The sequence below is a fragment of the Anser cygnoides genome, chromosome 2 (assembly GCF_040182565.1).
Source record: "Anser cygnoides isolate HZ-2024a breed goose chromosome 2, Taihu_goose_T2T_genome, whole genome shotgun sequence".
NCBI classification, from domain to species: domain Eukaryota; kingdom Metazoa; phylum Chordata; class Aves; order Anseriformes; family Anatidae; genus Anser; species Anser cygnoides.
Genome location: NC_089874.1, coordinates 154,174,953 through 154,193,068, shown reverse-complemented (window position 1 = coordinate 154,193,068; position 18,116 = coordinate 154,174,953). Strand labels below are relative to the sequence as shown.

Below are 18,116 nucleotides of genomic sequence, written 5' to 3'. Positions count from 1 at the left end.
ACAAACTGAGTAATTGACAGTTCTCAGAAACCATTATAAATACAGACTCAAAGAGAATGTCAGTCAGTTCTTCGGGGCCTCTCCTGGGCTCTAAGCTATTCTACATTATCATCCATAACTTGTAAGAGAAATAGAAGTATCACTGGTAAAACAAGCAGAAATTGAGTGGAGGCCACTGTGAACATGGAGCAGGACAGGTGACATGCAGTGATCTGCTCACGCAGTAAGGCAGGTACCAGTGCACAAGGTGAGATGAAAGAGAAAGATGCTGTGAGATGAAAGAGAAAGACAAGTGACAGATGCAGTGACAAGGAATCCAGTCCTGGTGGTCACCAGGCTCTGTGTTTTTTGCTGAGTGCTGCTTTCCCTGCCTTGAGCACTCAGCCCAGGCAGTGACCGCATAACTCATCTTGCCCTTGGCTTCCCGGAGGTTAAGTAGAGCAATTCCTAAAAACCTGCTCGAGCCCTCTTGTAAGGACAGCTGTGTGTGGACATCCAGGGTAAAACAGACTACTTAATAAAGAAATATGTATACTGCCTTAGTATGTGCAATTCAATTATGACTTTTCTATTATTACTTCTTTCACGATTCAGCTCATTCCCATAAGTGTGCTAGTGCTCTGATGGTGTATTTTTATGGAATCACTGAGGACACTGCTAATGTATGAGGTCAGAATGGGGCTTTCATTGCTTCGGATATATTAAAATTAGGTCTGAGGTGACACATCCAGAGACAAATATCCTCAAATTTCCTTCACTGAAGTATGTTAGACCAGATGCTAATAGCATTATCCAAATCATGGATTAGGGTGAAACTGAAGAACATATGTTTCTTGCATCCTGTTTGGAGGATAACAACATAGACAAACAAAACGAATCTATAGCAGATTTTGGCGTAAAATGAAAGATATTTTCTTTAATCTCACAGTTAATTCAAGAACATGTCAGTTATTATATGGATTGAGTAGTTTAATTCTGTATTTTGGCCATGAAAATAGTTTCAATAACCTTTTCGAATCATGATTTTGAAAACAGTCTTAAAATTTGTAGGACATGCTTTTCAACAGAATTTAGATAGAGCAAATAGTTGATTCCCAGTAGTTCAAATAACCAGCCTAATTTTTTCATTTGCAACAAATAAGATTTTTATACCTGCATCATGTTAAAACTTCTTGGGATATAAAAGCTTTCTGCTCAGTCATTAGCTGTAAATTGCAGAATGAAGAAGTACTATACAGCATTTCCAGATGAAGTAGTCTGTTTATACAGAAAGTACAAGAGCTATAATTACTACATGATCACATTTGTATATCAAGGTCAGAATTCTGTGATTCATGCTATTGTTTGGACATAAAGGGAGTTGATTTTCAGCATGGTGGTGTACAACTACTATTATTGCTACATCAGTGACTGTAGAAACAATATTAACTTTTGCTTGTTTGAGTTTTTCTAGGTAGGTTAACTCCAGTTCAAACATTCATGAAAACTGTCTGGTTAATATTTGTCCTAAAATATTCATTAGGCATGCAAAATATGTACTTAGGTATATACTCCCCAGGTTGTTCAGACTGTGTATTCTATTATGAAAGCAAAAGTAAATCCTCCATAACTAAAAGCAAACCAAAATAGGTCATTAAATGACTTATGCATGAAATCACAGAGAGTTTAAGCAGTATCAAATGCAAGTAATTAAAGACTGCAAAAATATTTCCTGATCTTTTCTTCTCCTCTGCAAAATCCTTGCATAAGATTTTCTTCTTGCCTATTATCCAATATACATTGCCATTTTTATATTCTACCCTGAGTATTCATTGGCTTTCCATGCTATTTTACCAGTTCTAAAAGCTTAAAAATATGGGGATTCAACTCATTATACTTGTTAGTTAAGAGCTAGGATTAGTCAAGCACTTAGATTGCACCAATTAATTCAATATGATTGCATGTACTCATAATCAGGCACAAGAATAAACGCTTTTCTCATCTGAGGACTAATAGAATTTGCTATTGTGTTAACACATCTCAGTTGACACTCAGCTTCCATGTGACTTTAATGTCATCCTGTTTCTCGTTAGGCCTCTTTCTCTTACTTAAGCCCCAACTAGTCTTTCTCTTTTCAGCTGTAGGTGTCCGTAGGCAAAAAGCAATCATATTGCTCCAGGTGTTCATTGTTCTCCATCCATTCTGGGTTCTTATATTTCCTATTCACTCCCTGCTCCCACTCACATGCTGTCATACATGAGTACTTTACATAAAACTGGTAACATTATCCTCACATTGCCAGGGACGTTTGGGCAGCCTTCCTTTTTTTTTTTTTTTTCAGGCAAGAAGCAGAGATGCAAGAGGTCATCTGTCTGTGGGCCGAGTTTCTTAAAAGCTGTGTTTAGCCTTGGAAAGACTCTATGAAAGATGAAATGCTCTTGTGCGTACAAGGCCTGAGGAATTTGCCATCTGAATGCAGGTCTAATAACCTGTCCAAGGCCACCGAGACAAGGAGTTGGACCCACGTGAGCTTCTTCACCTCTGGGCCAACTCTCTTCTCTCTGGGGAAGCCACGTATGTTTCCTTCTCATTGTTCGTTCTCATCAATCACTCCTGATAACTTCAACCAACTTGATTCCTTTACAAATATTTTTCTGGATTTGTTCCATATTTCACTTTGCTGGTTAGTGTAGTACTGAGAGGCCCAGAAATGAACAGGAGACCTAGAAAGGGAATATAATCACCCTGAGCCACTGAGATATGACCACAAATGCTGTTAACACTGCCTACAGCAAATGGGTAATTAAATAATCTTCAGTAGTATATTACAGCGGAAGTAAGGAAATTCTGTGACTTTTCGGACTTACGAAAAATGGATGAAATATAAATAAATTACTATCAGTTCAAAACATAATCTAATGTAAATCATACTTACTTGTGAACCTATGTCAGCATTTCATTTTGAAAGCAATGAGCCATTATAATTTTTTTTTTAATCTAACATTGTTTTGATTTGAATAGCATAAACCTGCAATCATCAAGGTGACTGTTTTGCCTAAGGAGATGGATAATATCATTAAAAGGAACAGATGTGCTGTAATGTTAAACAACAAACAGACATGTCATCATGGGTTGAGCCAGATCCAAGGTTGCCAGTGGCTGTGATTTTGTTTTAAGACTGTGGTACTCTGTTATCTGCTGTTGGAGGCCTTTCCCAGCCCATGAAAAACAGTGCAGCACCCAGGTCTTCTTATAACAGTTTTTTTCCTGCATATAATATAATATTCAAGCATAATATTCTGGATATAAGGCATATACTTCTGTTCGGTATAAGGTAGATACCTTATACGGTATTCTGGGTATAAGTTAGATACCTTACATCCTTGACTTCATATCAAAGAACACAGCTCTTCCTTTAAAGCACTGCTCAGTCTTATGGACAGAGCTGTAACTATTTTTTTCTCCCATGCTGCCAAGCTGGTGGCACATGGTAGAATCTCAAATCCTTTATGTACATACGTAAAAATCTGAAATCTGTTTGGTTAAGGAAGCCTCTAGTCCTCCTAACGGCAAAACATATTTTGACCACATCCTTTGAAAGTATCCTAAAAAGGCTCAGAAACAGAAGGGAAAAGAACGATAGTAATATCCCATCCAAGAACTTCTATGTCGCAATTTTTAATTGAATCCCATATGTTTTGGAGACTGGGATTATCCTACGTTGTTTTTAATGTTAAGGGTTGGCAGCCCTCCAGACCCACATGGCAAATTTGGAAACATAAAACAAACAGGACAAAACCCATAAACAAACTAGAGCAGCCTCTAGGGAAATAGGTCGACAGCAGTAACAAGACAGCAGTAACAAGTAACTTCTCTCTTAGCGAGGAAAACAAAGACTCACGGAGGAATTAAGTGGGGTGCTCGGATGGAAATGGGCAGACCGGCCACATGTGGCTGTGATCGGTGCTCTAGTGAAGGCTGTGCTCTGGGGCAGCCTCCCTCTGTTGGACCTACTGTGGAGTTCAACCCAGTGGCTCTGAAGTGTCCCCGTCCTGTCCACCTCCTCCAGAGGCTCTGCAGCATCTCTACCACTTTCTTTTCCCCACATCAACACAAGTCTTAAACTGGAAATAGTACGGCCCATTTCCACGTGGTAGGGAAGAAGTTTGATGAAAGCGTTTGGAACCACTTGTCCATGTCCTGGCACGACCATATCCCCTCCTCCCCCTCTCCTACGTGCAGCATCCTTCCTGCCACATCACTTTTCCACCCAAACTCTTTGTCCTTCAAATCTTATCTGCCTTCCTCCCCCCTCCAAAAAAAAAAAAAAAAAGGATAAGTTTGCTGCATGCACCTGACATGGAAATTTTCAGCCTGAATGGTTCAACTGAAGTTATAGCTGAAAACAGGGTCTTCTAGAGGGAAGTGTCAGACAGCCAGGGCAGGCAGCGCTCCTTGCCCTGCACGCACGGCAGCTGAGCGAGTGCTGCCACATTTAGTTACACACCGAGAGTTTCCCCAGTCAGCTAAACAAAGCTCTCATGTAGCATTTTTCAGCAAGGTGCTATTCTCAGCGGATTTCTAATGGGTCTGTTTACTCTAATGAAACTCACAATATCAAATACAGTAATCAAATACCGTAGGATAAATTGCTGTCCCTGAAGAATTAATTAATAAACGCGGCTTTAAACTGTTTGAATAAGTGACTTTTTCAGTCCCACAGCTTTGGCCAATTCTATTTATTTGTGCCCTCTTTTCTCCTCATCTAGGTAGGTTTCTGGTCGTGACAGATGAGACATGAGATCTTCAGCTTCCAGGCTTTCAAGTTTTTCTTCAAGAGATTCATTATGGAATCGGTAAGGAAGAAAAAAGACCTAAGCATAAGTAACAGGTTTGAAATGTAAAAAGTAGACCAAAATATATGGAAAATAAGCCCCGAAGAAATTGGTTTTATCAATTGCAATACTTGCCAGTTTTTTGTTTTTGTTTTATTTGCTAAATGCCACTTTGGATGTTACCAGAAAGTGCTTTTCAGAAAATATCTAACCTGTTGATCGTTCCAAGGGTCAAAAAATTAAATAAATCAGTAAATCCTCAGAAAACACTGACTGCCTTTGCAAGTACAGGAGCAAACGATAATATTTATCATGTATTTTGCTTTGCTTTCATAGATTTCAAAGTTGGATGGGGAGGGTATAAAAATGACACTCTGTAACTCCTTTCAAGTGTCCAGATCTGGTAACTGATGTTGTTTTAACTTTGCAAACAACCCATCTCTGAGATCAGCCTGCAAAATCTATGGCAAGATTTGTGCGGGGGCTTGAAAGAGGAGAGACTCTCTTCTTCTTGTGATGCAAAACGCTGAATAGCACACAGTTGTCTAAATATGCTTTTGTTTATTCAGTCTCTGGATGGTGAGTGCTCTTGTTTTAAAGCTTTTACTGTATTTCATTGAACCACTAAAATGGCATTTGGATTGCCTGACTTGAACCCCCTACAACAACAACATTTGCAGTGGAGGCTTTAGTTTGCTTTGTACCTGGTGCTCTGGATGCAGCTCTCCTGGCACAGGTCGCTGCTCCCCGCTTGGGGATGGCAGCAGTGTGGGTCTTTCATCTTCTCTTTGTCCCTGGGGGAAGGGTTGGCCATACTGCACTCCAGCCCAGCCAAGAGGGGTGAATCACTGCTGCTGATCTTCTGAAAACTGAATAAATCTTCCTTTGGTGTATTTGCTTTGTCACACAAAGCATATGCATAATTTTTTTTTTCCTTCTTAAGCTCATGATGCCTAAATAAGCAAGAGTCCAGAAGTAAAACAATCATCTTTTGAAAAGTATGAAGCTATTAAGCTGGATATTTCCACTTGATTTTGAAACAGGACTTACTTTTTTGAGTCATACTGCTTCTACATTTCCTTGTAGGAATAAAACAAAGTACAACCACAAACAAGCAAATAAGTAGTGGTAAAATCATTGAACTTAATGAAACCTGATTTCCTGAGGATTTGTTTTTTGACTGCAGCTCCCGAGAAGCTGCAAACCATTAGTGAGACTTTTCTCATGACTGAGACATTCACAGGATCTTCTTCCTATGCTTATTCTCTTGATAAAGAGCAAGATGAGGGCAAAGCTTTTCTGTCCATGGGGACAATAAATATTTTTTCCCTCCACTCACATTTATCTTCCCAAAAAACTTGTAGGAAAAGAAGAATTTTGAAACCTTTCCTGCTCCCTTTTTGAATTTTATGGTATTGGCAATGCATTAAAAAACTCATTAGGGGCAGGATGGATGGGCTGATGACCATGCTCCACTGAAGTCAATGGAAAACCAGTTAACTCAGGAAGCAGCAAGCTCTTTTTTAGTGACCTAAAACGGGTAAAAGTAGAAGCAAATAAGTAGACAGAGAGAGGGGATGCTATGATAGAATTCCAGGCTGAAATTTTGAAGTTCTTTATTTCATTTAGCATCATGTAAATATTGACTCAATGGGACTAAGTCCATATGGCAAGACCAGCTTCCAAAAGTTTCCAGACACTTGTCTGCTATTCTGGATTTTAAGAGAACCCTACAAAGATGACATTCAAATGCATGCTTTAATAGACAAATGTTCAGACCCTAATTTTAAAATCGAGCCATTTTTGCTTGATGACAATCCTTTGAGCATTAAACAAACTATGTTCAGTCAACACTATAAGCCAGCCTTTGAACTTCAGCTCAGTAGGTCCATACATGTGCACGTTTGCAAATGACTTCTATGCATCTGATTAGCACAGCAGAAGCTCAGTCGCTCCCCCCAAAAATAAATAATCTCTCTTTCCTTTATGTTTTCACATCATGAACAACTAGTAGAAGCAGTCCTTTTATTTGCCTGCCAATCCTTTTTGTCTGTCCAATAAAATGTTGATGAAATTGTTTGGCCTGAGAGCTCTTCTCATCCTTCAGCTGTTTTTTAAAACTCATGCAATAAAATCTACAATAAAAATACTCAGTCGTGCTATAGCACTACTCAGCTGGAGAGCCCAGTGTGCTTTCACCCAGAAAAATACATGCAATTGTCTGCATTCCACAGATAGAGAAATGATGCACAAAGTGATCAAATGCCATGTCACAGCTGCGAGTGGCAGCTCAAGGACAAGATACCACAAGGTCTACAGAGCCTTTATTTAGTTCTCAAACTGTTTCCCAGGTTCATTTTGGCCTGAACCTCCAGTTTCACTGCAGGCAAGATGCATGCTGCCATCAGTATACATCTAGCAGCTTAGGTAGAACCAGAAATGTGCCTGGATAATGACACAGCTATATTATTTCCAGAGGGAAACAGAAAATATTGAAATGTTTGCAGTGCGGGTTGAGGCTTTATTTCATTCTCTTTTTCTTTTGGAGAGCCTGCTATGCCAGCTGCCCTGCAACATGTTCATTTTTTGCAGCAACAGTCTCCAATCTTAGTCATTGCTATTTCCCATATTTAAAAAATGTATTCAGCTACTAGTGATTCCTGCTTTGAACAGACTCTTATTTCTCTCGGTTTAATCACAGAGTCCCCCTTCATGCTACACCGGCTTCGTCTTGTGCTTTGCAACCCCTACTCTCACGCTAACCAACGTTCAACTCCTCCTGTTGCCTGCAGACGTGTCTGCCATGCCCTTCCCAAAAACCGTCCAAGCATTTGGTTGGGGTCAGGATAACCACGCACAGGCTTCCCCTGCAGGTTCTCACCCTCACTGGCACATGTTGGCAGGTCCTGCTGGGCCAGCAGCTCTTGTGGGGCCAGCAGCCCAAGAGTGGCTGTCTCCATCAGCAAGGAGCAGGCTATCACTTGCACCACAGACAAGGGTTACATATGCCAGAGGCTCCTCTGACATCCCCAAGAGTTTGAGCTCCATGAACTCTCCAAAACACAGTCTTTATATAAGAATATATTGCTGGGTTTTTATATTCTGTAGATGTTTAAGGACTGTGTTTGAATCTGATCCCTCCTGACACACGTGGTACTATGCTTCTGATGAACTAGAGTAAGGTTTTGTAAATGAGCGTCTCTAACAACAAAAAACCCTGCATGCAACAAAAATACCAAATTCAGCACACCTGCAACAAAAAGTGAGCATCCCTTCCATCATCAGCCTGCTTCCCCTTGCTGCTGGCTGACATTTTGCTGTTTTTTCCCTTTGGAGGCTGCAGAGGTTCCAGAGCTGTGCTTCTTGTTGTGACTGTGAGCCCAGAATGCTGTTACGTGTTTGTCTGCATGGCTCTTGATCTTGCATGACAAACCCAAAACAACAAAGGCAACACTGAATCAGCAAATTAGTTGGTTTAATCTTGCGTAACTCAATGCTCTGCTCCGTTTTCAGTGCTGTTATTTTCAGCTGGCCTTTGAGATAGCTGTTGGGGTTACCTCTCGTTCAGTTAAGCACCTTGCACAGGATATTCAAGTAAATAAGATGCAAAATATATCATTCAGTTGTATGTTTGGAATTTTCATTTGGTACATATAGTGTTAAAAACACAAATGTAACCAAAATGTCGCTTATAATGAGAACACAATGGGTTTTCTTTTTGCTATCACATTAATATTGAAAGAATGCAGAAAGAACCTTTTGTTTAAGCCACCATTGCTCATGCTAACATACTTTTAAATGAATACTGTAGTTTCTAAGACAGTTGCTTATGTTTTCTTACCTATTTTTAAATATCAAATGAAGACAAATGCTTGGAAATGCCAGTATGAAAATTGAAATCAGCTGATTCTTGTATTCAAAACAGTCACAGCAACAACAGAAATTGTTGATGCAGCTCATGTATTTCATGAGCCATATTACAAGAGGCTGTAGCTTAAAAATACAGAAATGCAATCAGTATGTTTGCTGGATCTGGAGTCTGCTTTTCTGCATGCACAGAAATTATCTAGATATGAATGGTTTTCCTTGACCGGAAAGTTACCTGACTATTCTGTCCCAATAATATAATCATTTTAAAGATTTGTTTGCAAATGTCAAATCCAACAGCCTTCTTTCTCAAGTAAAACCACTTGCAGTTTACCATGCAAGTTCCCTTCAAGCAAATTAGCACCAGTCACAATGTGTGATGTAGGCTTTGCTGTCTAAAATAGACTTTGCCTTTTCCTGTGAGTACATTATGCACTTATGTGATATTAAAAGTGCAAACATGCTGCAGGTTAAAAAATGTGGTTGCTACCCTTCATACAAGGTTCAGTTAGCCGATGGGACCATTCTCTGAGAGGACGCTGGTCCTGGAGGTGAACCTCCTCCTGACTGAATGTTTCCAGCTGAAGTACCAAGGGGTGGTGTTACATGCCCTTATGTAAATGGGGTGGGTTTATTTTTTATAACAAAGCTGTGGGAGTTCCATTAACAAAAAAGGTTTCCTGAGTTTTAGTGCAGGAGATATTCCAAAACGAGCTGCCAAACCCACCCTGCTAAAATTCTTGTTGATCTGAAGCTCCTTTTATACCCTAAACCCAACGCTCAAATCAAGACGAGTTGAGTCAGAAATACTTGTGGATGCTCTAATACTTACGGCCATAAATTTAAATGAGCATTTCCCATTAATTTTGTCAGAGGTTATCTGAGAATAAACTTACATAAATGTAACAACAGCAATTGGCGTACGTGTTCTCTCAGGGGGGCTCTGACCAAATGCAAGTGGATAAGAATTGGCCTGAAGGCCTCACCCAGAGAGTGGTGGTCAATGGCTCTGTGTCCAGGTGGAGGTCAGTGACAAACAGTGTCCCTCAGGGGCCTGTCCTGCTCTGCCCTCGTGAGGGCCCACTTGGAGTGCTGCATCCAGGTCTGGGGCCCCCAGCACAAGAAGGATGTGGGGCTGTTAGAACTAGTCCAGAGAAAGGCCATGAAGATGATCAGAGGGCTGGAGCACCTCTCCTATGAAGGAAGGCTGAGAGAGCTGGGGATGTTCAGCCTGCAGAAGGGAAGGCTCCAGGGAGACCTCATTGCAGCTTTTCAGTACTTAAAGGGGCTTATAAAAGAGATGGAGAGCAACTTTTTGCTTAGCCAGATAATGATAGGACAAGGGGGAACAGTTTTAAACTAAAAGAGGGGAGATTTAGATTGGAGGTTAGGAGGTAATTCTTCACTGTAAGGGTGGTGAGGCCCTGGCACAGGCTGCCCAGAGAAGCTGTGGATGCCCCATCCCTGGAGGTGTTCAGGCTGGACGGGGCTTTGGGCAACCTTTGTTTGGTGGGAGGTGTCCCTGTCCATGGCAAGGGGGTTGGAACTGGGTGATCTTTAAGGTCCCTTCCAACCCAAACCATTCTGTGATTCTATGATATGATTCACTTGGGGGTTGAAACACCATGGCGGCCTTGGTCCTCACAGTGCTTCCATACCGGGAGTCAGGGTAGCTAAGAAGGCAGGAAGTAATATTGACTGCTGTGTTTAGCTGAAATGCGTGAATATAACACCAAACCACAGATTTGTCCAGAATATCAGTGTAGTATAGTAATATAGCCTAAGGATATTTTCCTGATGGGTTTTAGCACTCTACTACTTCTGTTGCTATTCTGATACTCTCTGTGCTCATGAAGATGCTAAGGAGCAAAACAAGAACAACTATGGTAGTTTACTAACAAAGACATACGCATTGCAATGATCTGATGTTTTCATTTAACATTAATGCCTGATCTACACTAATTTTGTTAGCAGTAATAGCCAAGATGGGAAACTCACAAGTAAAGAAATGAACGTAGGCACAAAGTAGCATCATCTCTTTGTGTGTGGGGAAAAAAAAAAAAAAAAAGGCAGAGTTGACATGTGAGATCCTGGAATGACTATGTTCGTACTGGGGAAGGAGAGCCATCCACATAGCAGCCATGCACACAGCGATTTCCTTCTTCTCACAGTCACGCTGGCAGGTTGCACATGATGCAGGTGGCAGCTTCTCTGAGCATGCTCGGGAGCGGTTTTGGCACCCAGCCAGGGACCCGGGTCAAGCTCGTTTCCCAAAATCCGGAGGCTGCCACACCTGAGGTGTGTTTGCCAGCTTGTTTTCCATGCAGCAGGCAGCGGTGGCCTTGGGGTGGTCCTGGGGCTGCTCTCTGCGTGATCACACCCAGAGGAGCCCCGCCACGCGCTGCAGCACGGCGGTGCTGAAGAGCTGACTTTGCACGGCTACACAACCAAAAATACATCCTGCTTTCTTTCAGCGGAGCCACACCCTCCTCTATCTGTCTCCATACCTCTAGTAGAAAGATAATCTCCCTGTTCTCTCTCACACCACTGTGTGGTTTGTGTAGTTAATGGGGCTGATGCCACGAGGAGCTGTGCAAGCGCAGTGTAGCTGCTCACCCCTGGCCCATATCCGTGATGTTTGAAAGTTTGCGATGATGACAGTCATCGTCACCTGATGACTATTGCTTGGCTCTTGTGAATGAGCTGTTGATCTCAATCTAAATACACGATGACTGGAGTACTATAAAATGAAAAATGCCACAGTTGCTAGTCAGCTGATTGCAAAACACCTGCGTTAGTAATTTCTGCTGGTGTTGCTATGCTGTTCAGCCTCTCCCTAAGCAGTATTTGTGTGGTATCACAAATCCTGCAGAAATATTATCAACATGCTAAGGTGCACTTATAGCTATAATTAACTCTCCTGTTAGCAATCATTGTAAGAAAGGCCAAAGGAATCAAACGGATTTGCAGACTGAATCACTGGGTGGGATAGCAGAACAGCACAACTTCCTTGACTGCGGTGTATCACCAGCAAAGAGCTGTGTTTCCAGGGCTGCTTGCACCCTTCTCACCCATGCTAGCATGTCCAAGGATGGCCTTTTCCCTTCAGGGAACTGAGAGGAGTGAGATAAGTGTGGCTGCTGCTGGCAAGCCTTGCACGATACAAGGCTGCAGCAGAGCCTGCCCCCGGAGCCCAGACGCAGACATCGTTAGAGCAGACGCCGTGAAATATAACTTTCACACTCTGCTGATTATTCTTTGGCATTTGTGAAGTGAAACAGTGATTTCAGTTAGTGACAATTTATAGAGAGGTGCATCTTACACATTTAGAAGTGAATCTCAGATGCTGATCACATTCAAAACAGGAAACATGGTTAAATCTGAAATCCACCGAAAGATATCTGAAACAGTTATATAATTTGACTAGGTTAAATATAAGCACATTTTGATAGGCAAATTGTGTCATTTATTTTTTATTAACATGCTGCTAATTAGTTAATCCTGCTTCCAGTGAGTTTAAGTGGGGAGATAATCTAAGTCTAAAGAGGTCATGCCCATAGGGTTATTTTCTGTACAAGCATTTATATAGGGAAATATCAAATGCTGCTTCAAAGCAGCAGAACTGAGCACCACATTCTTTATAAAGAATAAAGTGAACAATTTAAGAACTGTTGAAAAAACAGACTAACAGGCAATTATCATTGGTGACAACTTTTTCATCTCTAGGACTTGTGCTTTTCTCCTTATTTCCTGGTATTCTTCTGTATTCTCTGTGCTTTTTTATATTTAATATTTTACGTTAGAAGATCATTTTTTGCCTGATGAGGAAACATAAGCTCAGTGACTGATGCCCAGCTATGCCTCACTCCTGCCACTCTTTGCTGCTCCAGTTCCCCCGGCCTGTCTCCTTTCCTCTTCAATGCTCTTCAGCTCCAAGGTTTAAATTTTCTCTCAGTAATATTAAAGAACCCATCCCTACTGAAATCTGTACACACTCCATGGGGAAAAGTCCGCCTGGGAGAGCAGAGGAGGTTATTTCACCATCCAAAGACCAATGCATAAGCCTAATAATACCAGCCTGAAAAGGAGCAAAGCAACAAACAGCAGTGGGAGCACTCTGCTCACCAAACCCGGATAAATGCTGTCATGGATTTACCCTCATATGAAGTCTGCCAGGGGAGGCCCAGGTCCCCGGCTGCAGCGGCCCCGGGCACTGGGCCTGAGGCAGGGAGAGCTGCGTGACAGGCCATGGCCTGCATGGTGCCATGCGTCACCCAGGGTGACCACAGAGGCCCAGTTTGGCCCTGGGGACATATCCATCGCCTATCCAGTATCCAGACATGATGGGCGTGCTGGAATAGCTCTTTTCACTTCTTCTAACAATGCTTTCCCGGCCCAAACCCCCCAACCACTCTTCTCCACTCTCTTTTCCAGATTGCTCTTCATCTTGTCAACCATTTTTATCTCCTTGCTCTCTCTTCCTCCTCCACTGCTTTTACGAACACGATCCTCAATTGATTTTCTTCCTACCTACTCCGTTCGCTTTCTCAATCTTTTTTTTTTTCTTCCTTTTTTTTCCGCCTGCTCCATTTTTTTTCCAGTGCAACTCCCACGTGCTTCTTTTCTTGGTGTCCTCCTCCCCTTGCCCACCCTACCTCTCACAGCCCCGTGACATCCCACGGCCACTGGTGCCATCATAAGCCCCCAAAGCAACCCCACGGCCATGAAGGGCTTCTGCCATGGCACAGAAACCACAGCCAGGACCATGTCTCTGGAGCATTGATCATATTTTTGCTGGCAGAGCTGCTTGCAAATCCTGCTGGTGACACCATTTTTTATGGGTATAAACCAAGCAGGTATCTCCTTTTAATGCTTACTCAGGCGTTGCAGACTCTTGTTGGTATTTTAAGCAGTTTCTGAGTGTTTTGTTAGAATTACATTGAAAACCATGTACCAGCCTAAGTGTGCTGTAGCACGGGAGCAGGTGCTGACGTACAGAATGCTAAAACCCTTGAATTGGATGTATCCATATCATATTGTTCATTTTCAATTATTCACATGTCAGGGCATTTACCAGTCCTGAATTTCCTGGCTTTTGTGGAGAGCATCCCAAATACAAAGAGAAGGAAAACACATACTCTGATTAAATAAATCAGGCTGAAACGGCAGATGACCATAATTACTCGAGTCTCCTGAGACCCAGCCTTCTTTATAAAGGCACATATGGGCCCCTGAATCTAAGCTTTAAAAAAAAAAAAAAAAAAAAAAAAGGAAAAATAAAACCTCCTTATCACTGTCCATCAATTCCCAGAGTTCCATGATGCAGTAACGAAAAAAAGGACACTTTAACACTTTGCCTTATGAAGAAATAGTGCTTTTGAAAGGGTGCGGACTCGATGAGCAGCACAAAGGGAAGACAGTGGGGCTGGGATGGGGGTTTCAGGCTGGTGCTGGTGCTGCTGCCACCGGGGTCAGAGCCACTGAGCCCCAGCCATCGAGGAGCCCTGTAAAAATCAGAAGTGGGACTGGGAGAGCAGCTCGGTGCTGGAGGCTTCCAGAGTGCTGCTGAGACAGAGCAGGGCCCTTAAAAAGTACCTGGGTGTAAGGAGGGGAAAAATCAGCACAGGTTGCTTATGGTGATGACTTTATCATAGTGCGGTTGCTGGACGATAGTCGGTATCTTCATGCTTTGTATCATAAAGCGCCCGGAGTACGAGGGCTTGTGAGTGCCAATCGAGGTTTTAACTGCCTGCGATGGACTTAGGGGAACATAAAACAAAACAAAACGTGCTGTCACCCCTGGGATTTATCTCTGCTGGCGCCGGGATGCAGAAACCAAGCCTGGTACCGGCCAGGGAAGTGGGATGTCACAGCCGGTCAGCCCTCAGCAGTCTGCCAGCAGTTATTATTAATTAAGTCATTCATTATCGATCTTATTAATTAAAAATCATTAACGATCGATCATGTTAAGCCATTAATTTCCATGCATTAGTTATATGGTTAATATTTATCTTTTTATAGTTAGCATTTATTTGCCATTAATTCCCCTCCATTAGTTATACAGTTCACATTTTAATAGCATTTATTTACCTATTCACTTTCACTCAGAAACCCACCGCCCGCGCGCGTGCTCCCCCCCCCCCCCCCCCCGCGCCGCCTTTTCGTTTAACGTCGATGTTAATAACATCTCGACTTTAAATTTAAAAACATTTTAATTTTAAACCCACCTTCCCCCCCCCCCCCCCCCCCCCTTCCTCCGGCAGGGGGCGAGGCGGGCGGGCGCGCCTGCGCCGAGCACTTCCTCGTTGGCCCACGTAACGGGTGCGGGCGGGCGCAGGGCAGCGCGTGCGGCTCCCCGGTGACTGTCAGCGGCGGCGGAGCCCCCCCCCCCCCTCCCCTCCTTGTCGCCAGCTCCCGCCGCCATACCCCCGTCCCTGTCCCTTCTCCTCCTCTTCCTCCTCCTCCTCCTCTCCTCCTCCCGCCCGAGCCCCAAGCTCAGCTCGGGGACAAGCGAGGGGCGGAGGGAGGGGGGAAAAGGGGCTGAGCGCGGCGGGTGTTGCTGCCCTCCCGCCTTCCTCCCCTCCCTCCTCCTCCTCCTCCTCCTCCCGCTCCTCAGAGGCGGCCCCGGCCCCGCAGGCAGCCGAGGGGAGCTGCTCCCCACCGGCGGGGCCTCGCCCCCCTTCGCCTCCTGCCCGGGAGGAGGAAGAGGAGGAGGAGGGGAAGAAGAGGAGAAGGAGGGTGTGGGGGGCGAGGAGCCTCAGCCTCTCCCTGCGACTCAGCCGCCTGGATGCTGCGGGGCTCTGCCGCCTCTTAACATCTTCCCTCTGCTTTTTTTTTTTTTTTTTTCCCCGTTTACCCTCATTTTCCCCCCCAAAACTTGGCTCCCCCCCCCCCCCCCCCCCCCCCGCCGGATCGGTGTGCCTCCCCAGGATCATGCCGGACCAGATCACCGTGTCGGAGTTCATCGCCGAGACCACCGAGGATTACAACTCCCCGACCACCTCCAGCTTCACCACCCGCTTGCAGAACTGCAGGAACACGGTCACGCTGCTGGAAGAGGTAACCGAGCCTCGCTGCTCCCCCCCCCCCCCCCCCCCTTTTTTTTTTTTGTTTCTTCATATTTTAGCTTTCCTAAGGAGCATCAGCACGGGGCAGCGTTTGCAGCCCAAACCCACGGGAGCTGGAGGCATTGGTATGCGTGTAATCTCTTCTGCTCTTCTAATCGTGGGACTTTGCGCTTGTGTTGAGGCGGTCACAGAAAGCTTTCCTGCCCTGACATCCCAAAGATCGGCGCACGGAGCGGCCGCTGGAACTGAGGTGCCAGCATCGTACTGCTCCGCGCTCTTGGTGCTGGAGGGTGTTGCAGCAGGGAAAAAGCGTGGATGTTGGGCTTCTGGAGGTCGAATTCGGTTTGGGAGGATGAGAGGTTTCCCCTAGTCGTTAGATCAAGGCAACGCAGAAATCCGGCCGCAGAAACCTGGAGGGAGACTTTGAGAACTGAGGTGGAGGATGGAGGGATACGTGTGGAGAGAGGAAAATGAAGTAAGGGGTAGAAGGAGAGCAAAATAATGCAGTAGAAGCGGTCAGATTGTCTCATCATCTCAACCTTGAAGGCTCAGTGTTGTTTTTTTTTGCTTATTATTAGTGACATTTAAATGTCCATCCTGCTTCGCTATCAAGGAGCATATGTGTTAAAGAAGGCAAAGTTACAGAGCTGTTTTCTATGGGATATCAGGCTATTGCTTCCTATTTGAGGTCTCAATGAGATTTCTTAGGGACTAGGTCAGCAGCTATGAGGAAATGTCTTCCAAAGGACTTTTTTTTTTTTTTTTAAAGTGTAGCTCATCTCTTACCGTGCACTCAGTTGAAGGTTCTAGCATAACGACACTGGAAGAAGACAGTTTTTTGCTGTTGCTTCATAAACCACAGTACGTTCTCGCTTTGGATTACGCTTTCAGTTTGACAAGTATCTGTCGATACTTGAGGAGCCAGTGCCTGTCTTGGAGATGGATTTCAGATTCTTTTCAGTTTTGCTGAATGTGTTGGTAGGAGCAAAGTATTTGGCATGCGAGGAAAGGATATTGATCATAGCGTTCTTCTGGTGGTCCTGGAAATGGGAAATCTGATTCCATAGGACTAAGATGTCTTAGTATTGGCTTGGTAGAAAAAGTTTCTATGTTCAAAATTTTCCTAGTGCTGTTGTTTACAGAAACTGACTAGGTAATAGAATGACTGTGAGATTGCATTTAAAATCACGTGTCTTACTTTTAAAAAATTACGTAACTTTGACTAACTTCAGCAACTTCTTTCCACACCTATAACTGCTTTTTTCTGTAACTAGGCCATGGTTGCTTGTAGACTTGTGAGAAATCAACCTGTTTTGTGTTTGACAGTATTGCTGCCCCCTGGTCTTAACTATGTGGAATAGGTACAGCCACTCTGTATTTGCTAGTAGCGATGACAGCATTCATAGAGTTAAACGTGCATTCTCCCATCACTGGTGACTTTCAGGGTAAGAATACAGTAAAATGCTTTCATAACTTGGGAGATACACTCAGAGTGTAATAATGTTGTAATGCCCTTCCGAATAAACTCAAATGAGGGCAGTTTAAATATAGCAGACAAATATACAGTTGTTGGTTTTTTTTGTACCATTTCTGTGGGTTGTGTGTATTTTCAAAGTTTTAATGTTGGATTTGATAGTAATAAATCAGAGCAGAAGAGAATACTGGGTGCTTCTAGTGCTTGCGTTATTTCATACATTTCTTTTTTGCAACTATTTTGTGTGCTCTATTTAATGTCTGCTGCTTAAATTGATTCTGGACTTGGGTTGTGATTTTTGATTATCTGTCAGTATTGGAAAGCTTTACTTAACGGGAAACGATACAGACATACTTTGCTGATAGGTACTGCAGAAGACCTGCAACTCTCCCAAATTCATCTGTATTAATTTTCATGAAGAAATGCAGATGGGCAGAATGTGGCGAGTGATGTGCTCCATTACAGTCTTTGACTGTATGGCTTTACTGTAGTTGTAGCTTGCATACACAGTTCTCCTGGTGCTACTTTAAAGCTGCGTTGGTTTCTGTACATCTGCTTACCCAAGGCTGTGATTCATATGAAACAGCAGATTGAAATTGAACGGTTGAAGTGGCTGTTATGTGGTTCTTATTACAGCTGCTATTGTCCGCGCATCGTGGATGACTGAAGAGCTCTTCAAGCAGCTCCTGAACTTCAATTCTGAGCCCACTATATTAAGGCAAACAGGATGATCCCATCCTTTTAGCTGTTTGATTTTTAACCTAATGTTGCATGTGGGTTGGGGCCTCAGTAGGCTTTTGCAGACAATGTCAAGCTCTGTGCTGTTAGGGCTCTGCAGTGTGAAGTCTCTTAGCTCGATTTAAAGTGAACATAATTCAAAACAAGCTGCCCCTA

At 43.5% G+C, this 18,116-nt stretch overlaps 1 protein-coding gene across 7 annotated transcripts in view; it reads left to right on the top strand.

Moving 5' to 3' along the window:
* Positions 1 to 18,116, top strand: part of ASAP1 (ArfGAP with SH3 domain, ankyrin repeat and PH domain 1) — a 146,834-nt gene that overhangs the window by 14,424 nt on the left and 114,294 nt on the right. For 3 of the 7 annotated variants that reach the window (XM_066990742.1, XM_066990747.1, XM_066990743.1), the window contains exons 2-3: positions 4,749 to 4,835; positions 15,611 to 15,740. In XM_066990742.1, coding sequence (XP_066846843.1) covers positions 4,777 to 4,835; positions 15,611 to 15,740 — 189 coding nt within the window. In that variant the 5' untranslated portion in view covers positions 4,749 to 4,776. Of the gene's footprint in view, positions 1 to 4,748; positions 4,836 to 14,955; positions 15,040 to 15,610; positions 15,741 to 18,116 lie in introns of those variants that run through there. The other 4 variants (XM_066990744.1, XM_066990745.1, XM_048048676.2 and 1 more) reach the window with 4 other exon arrangements.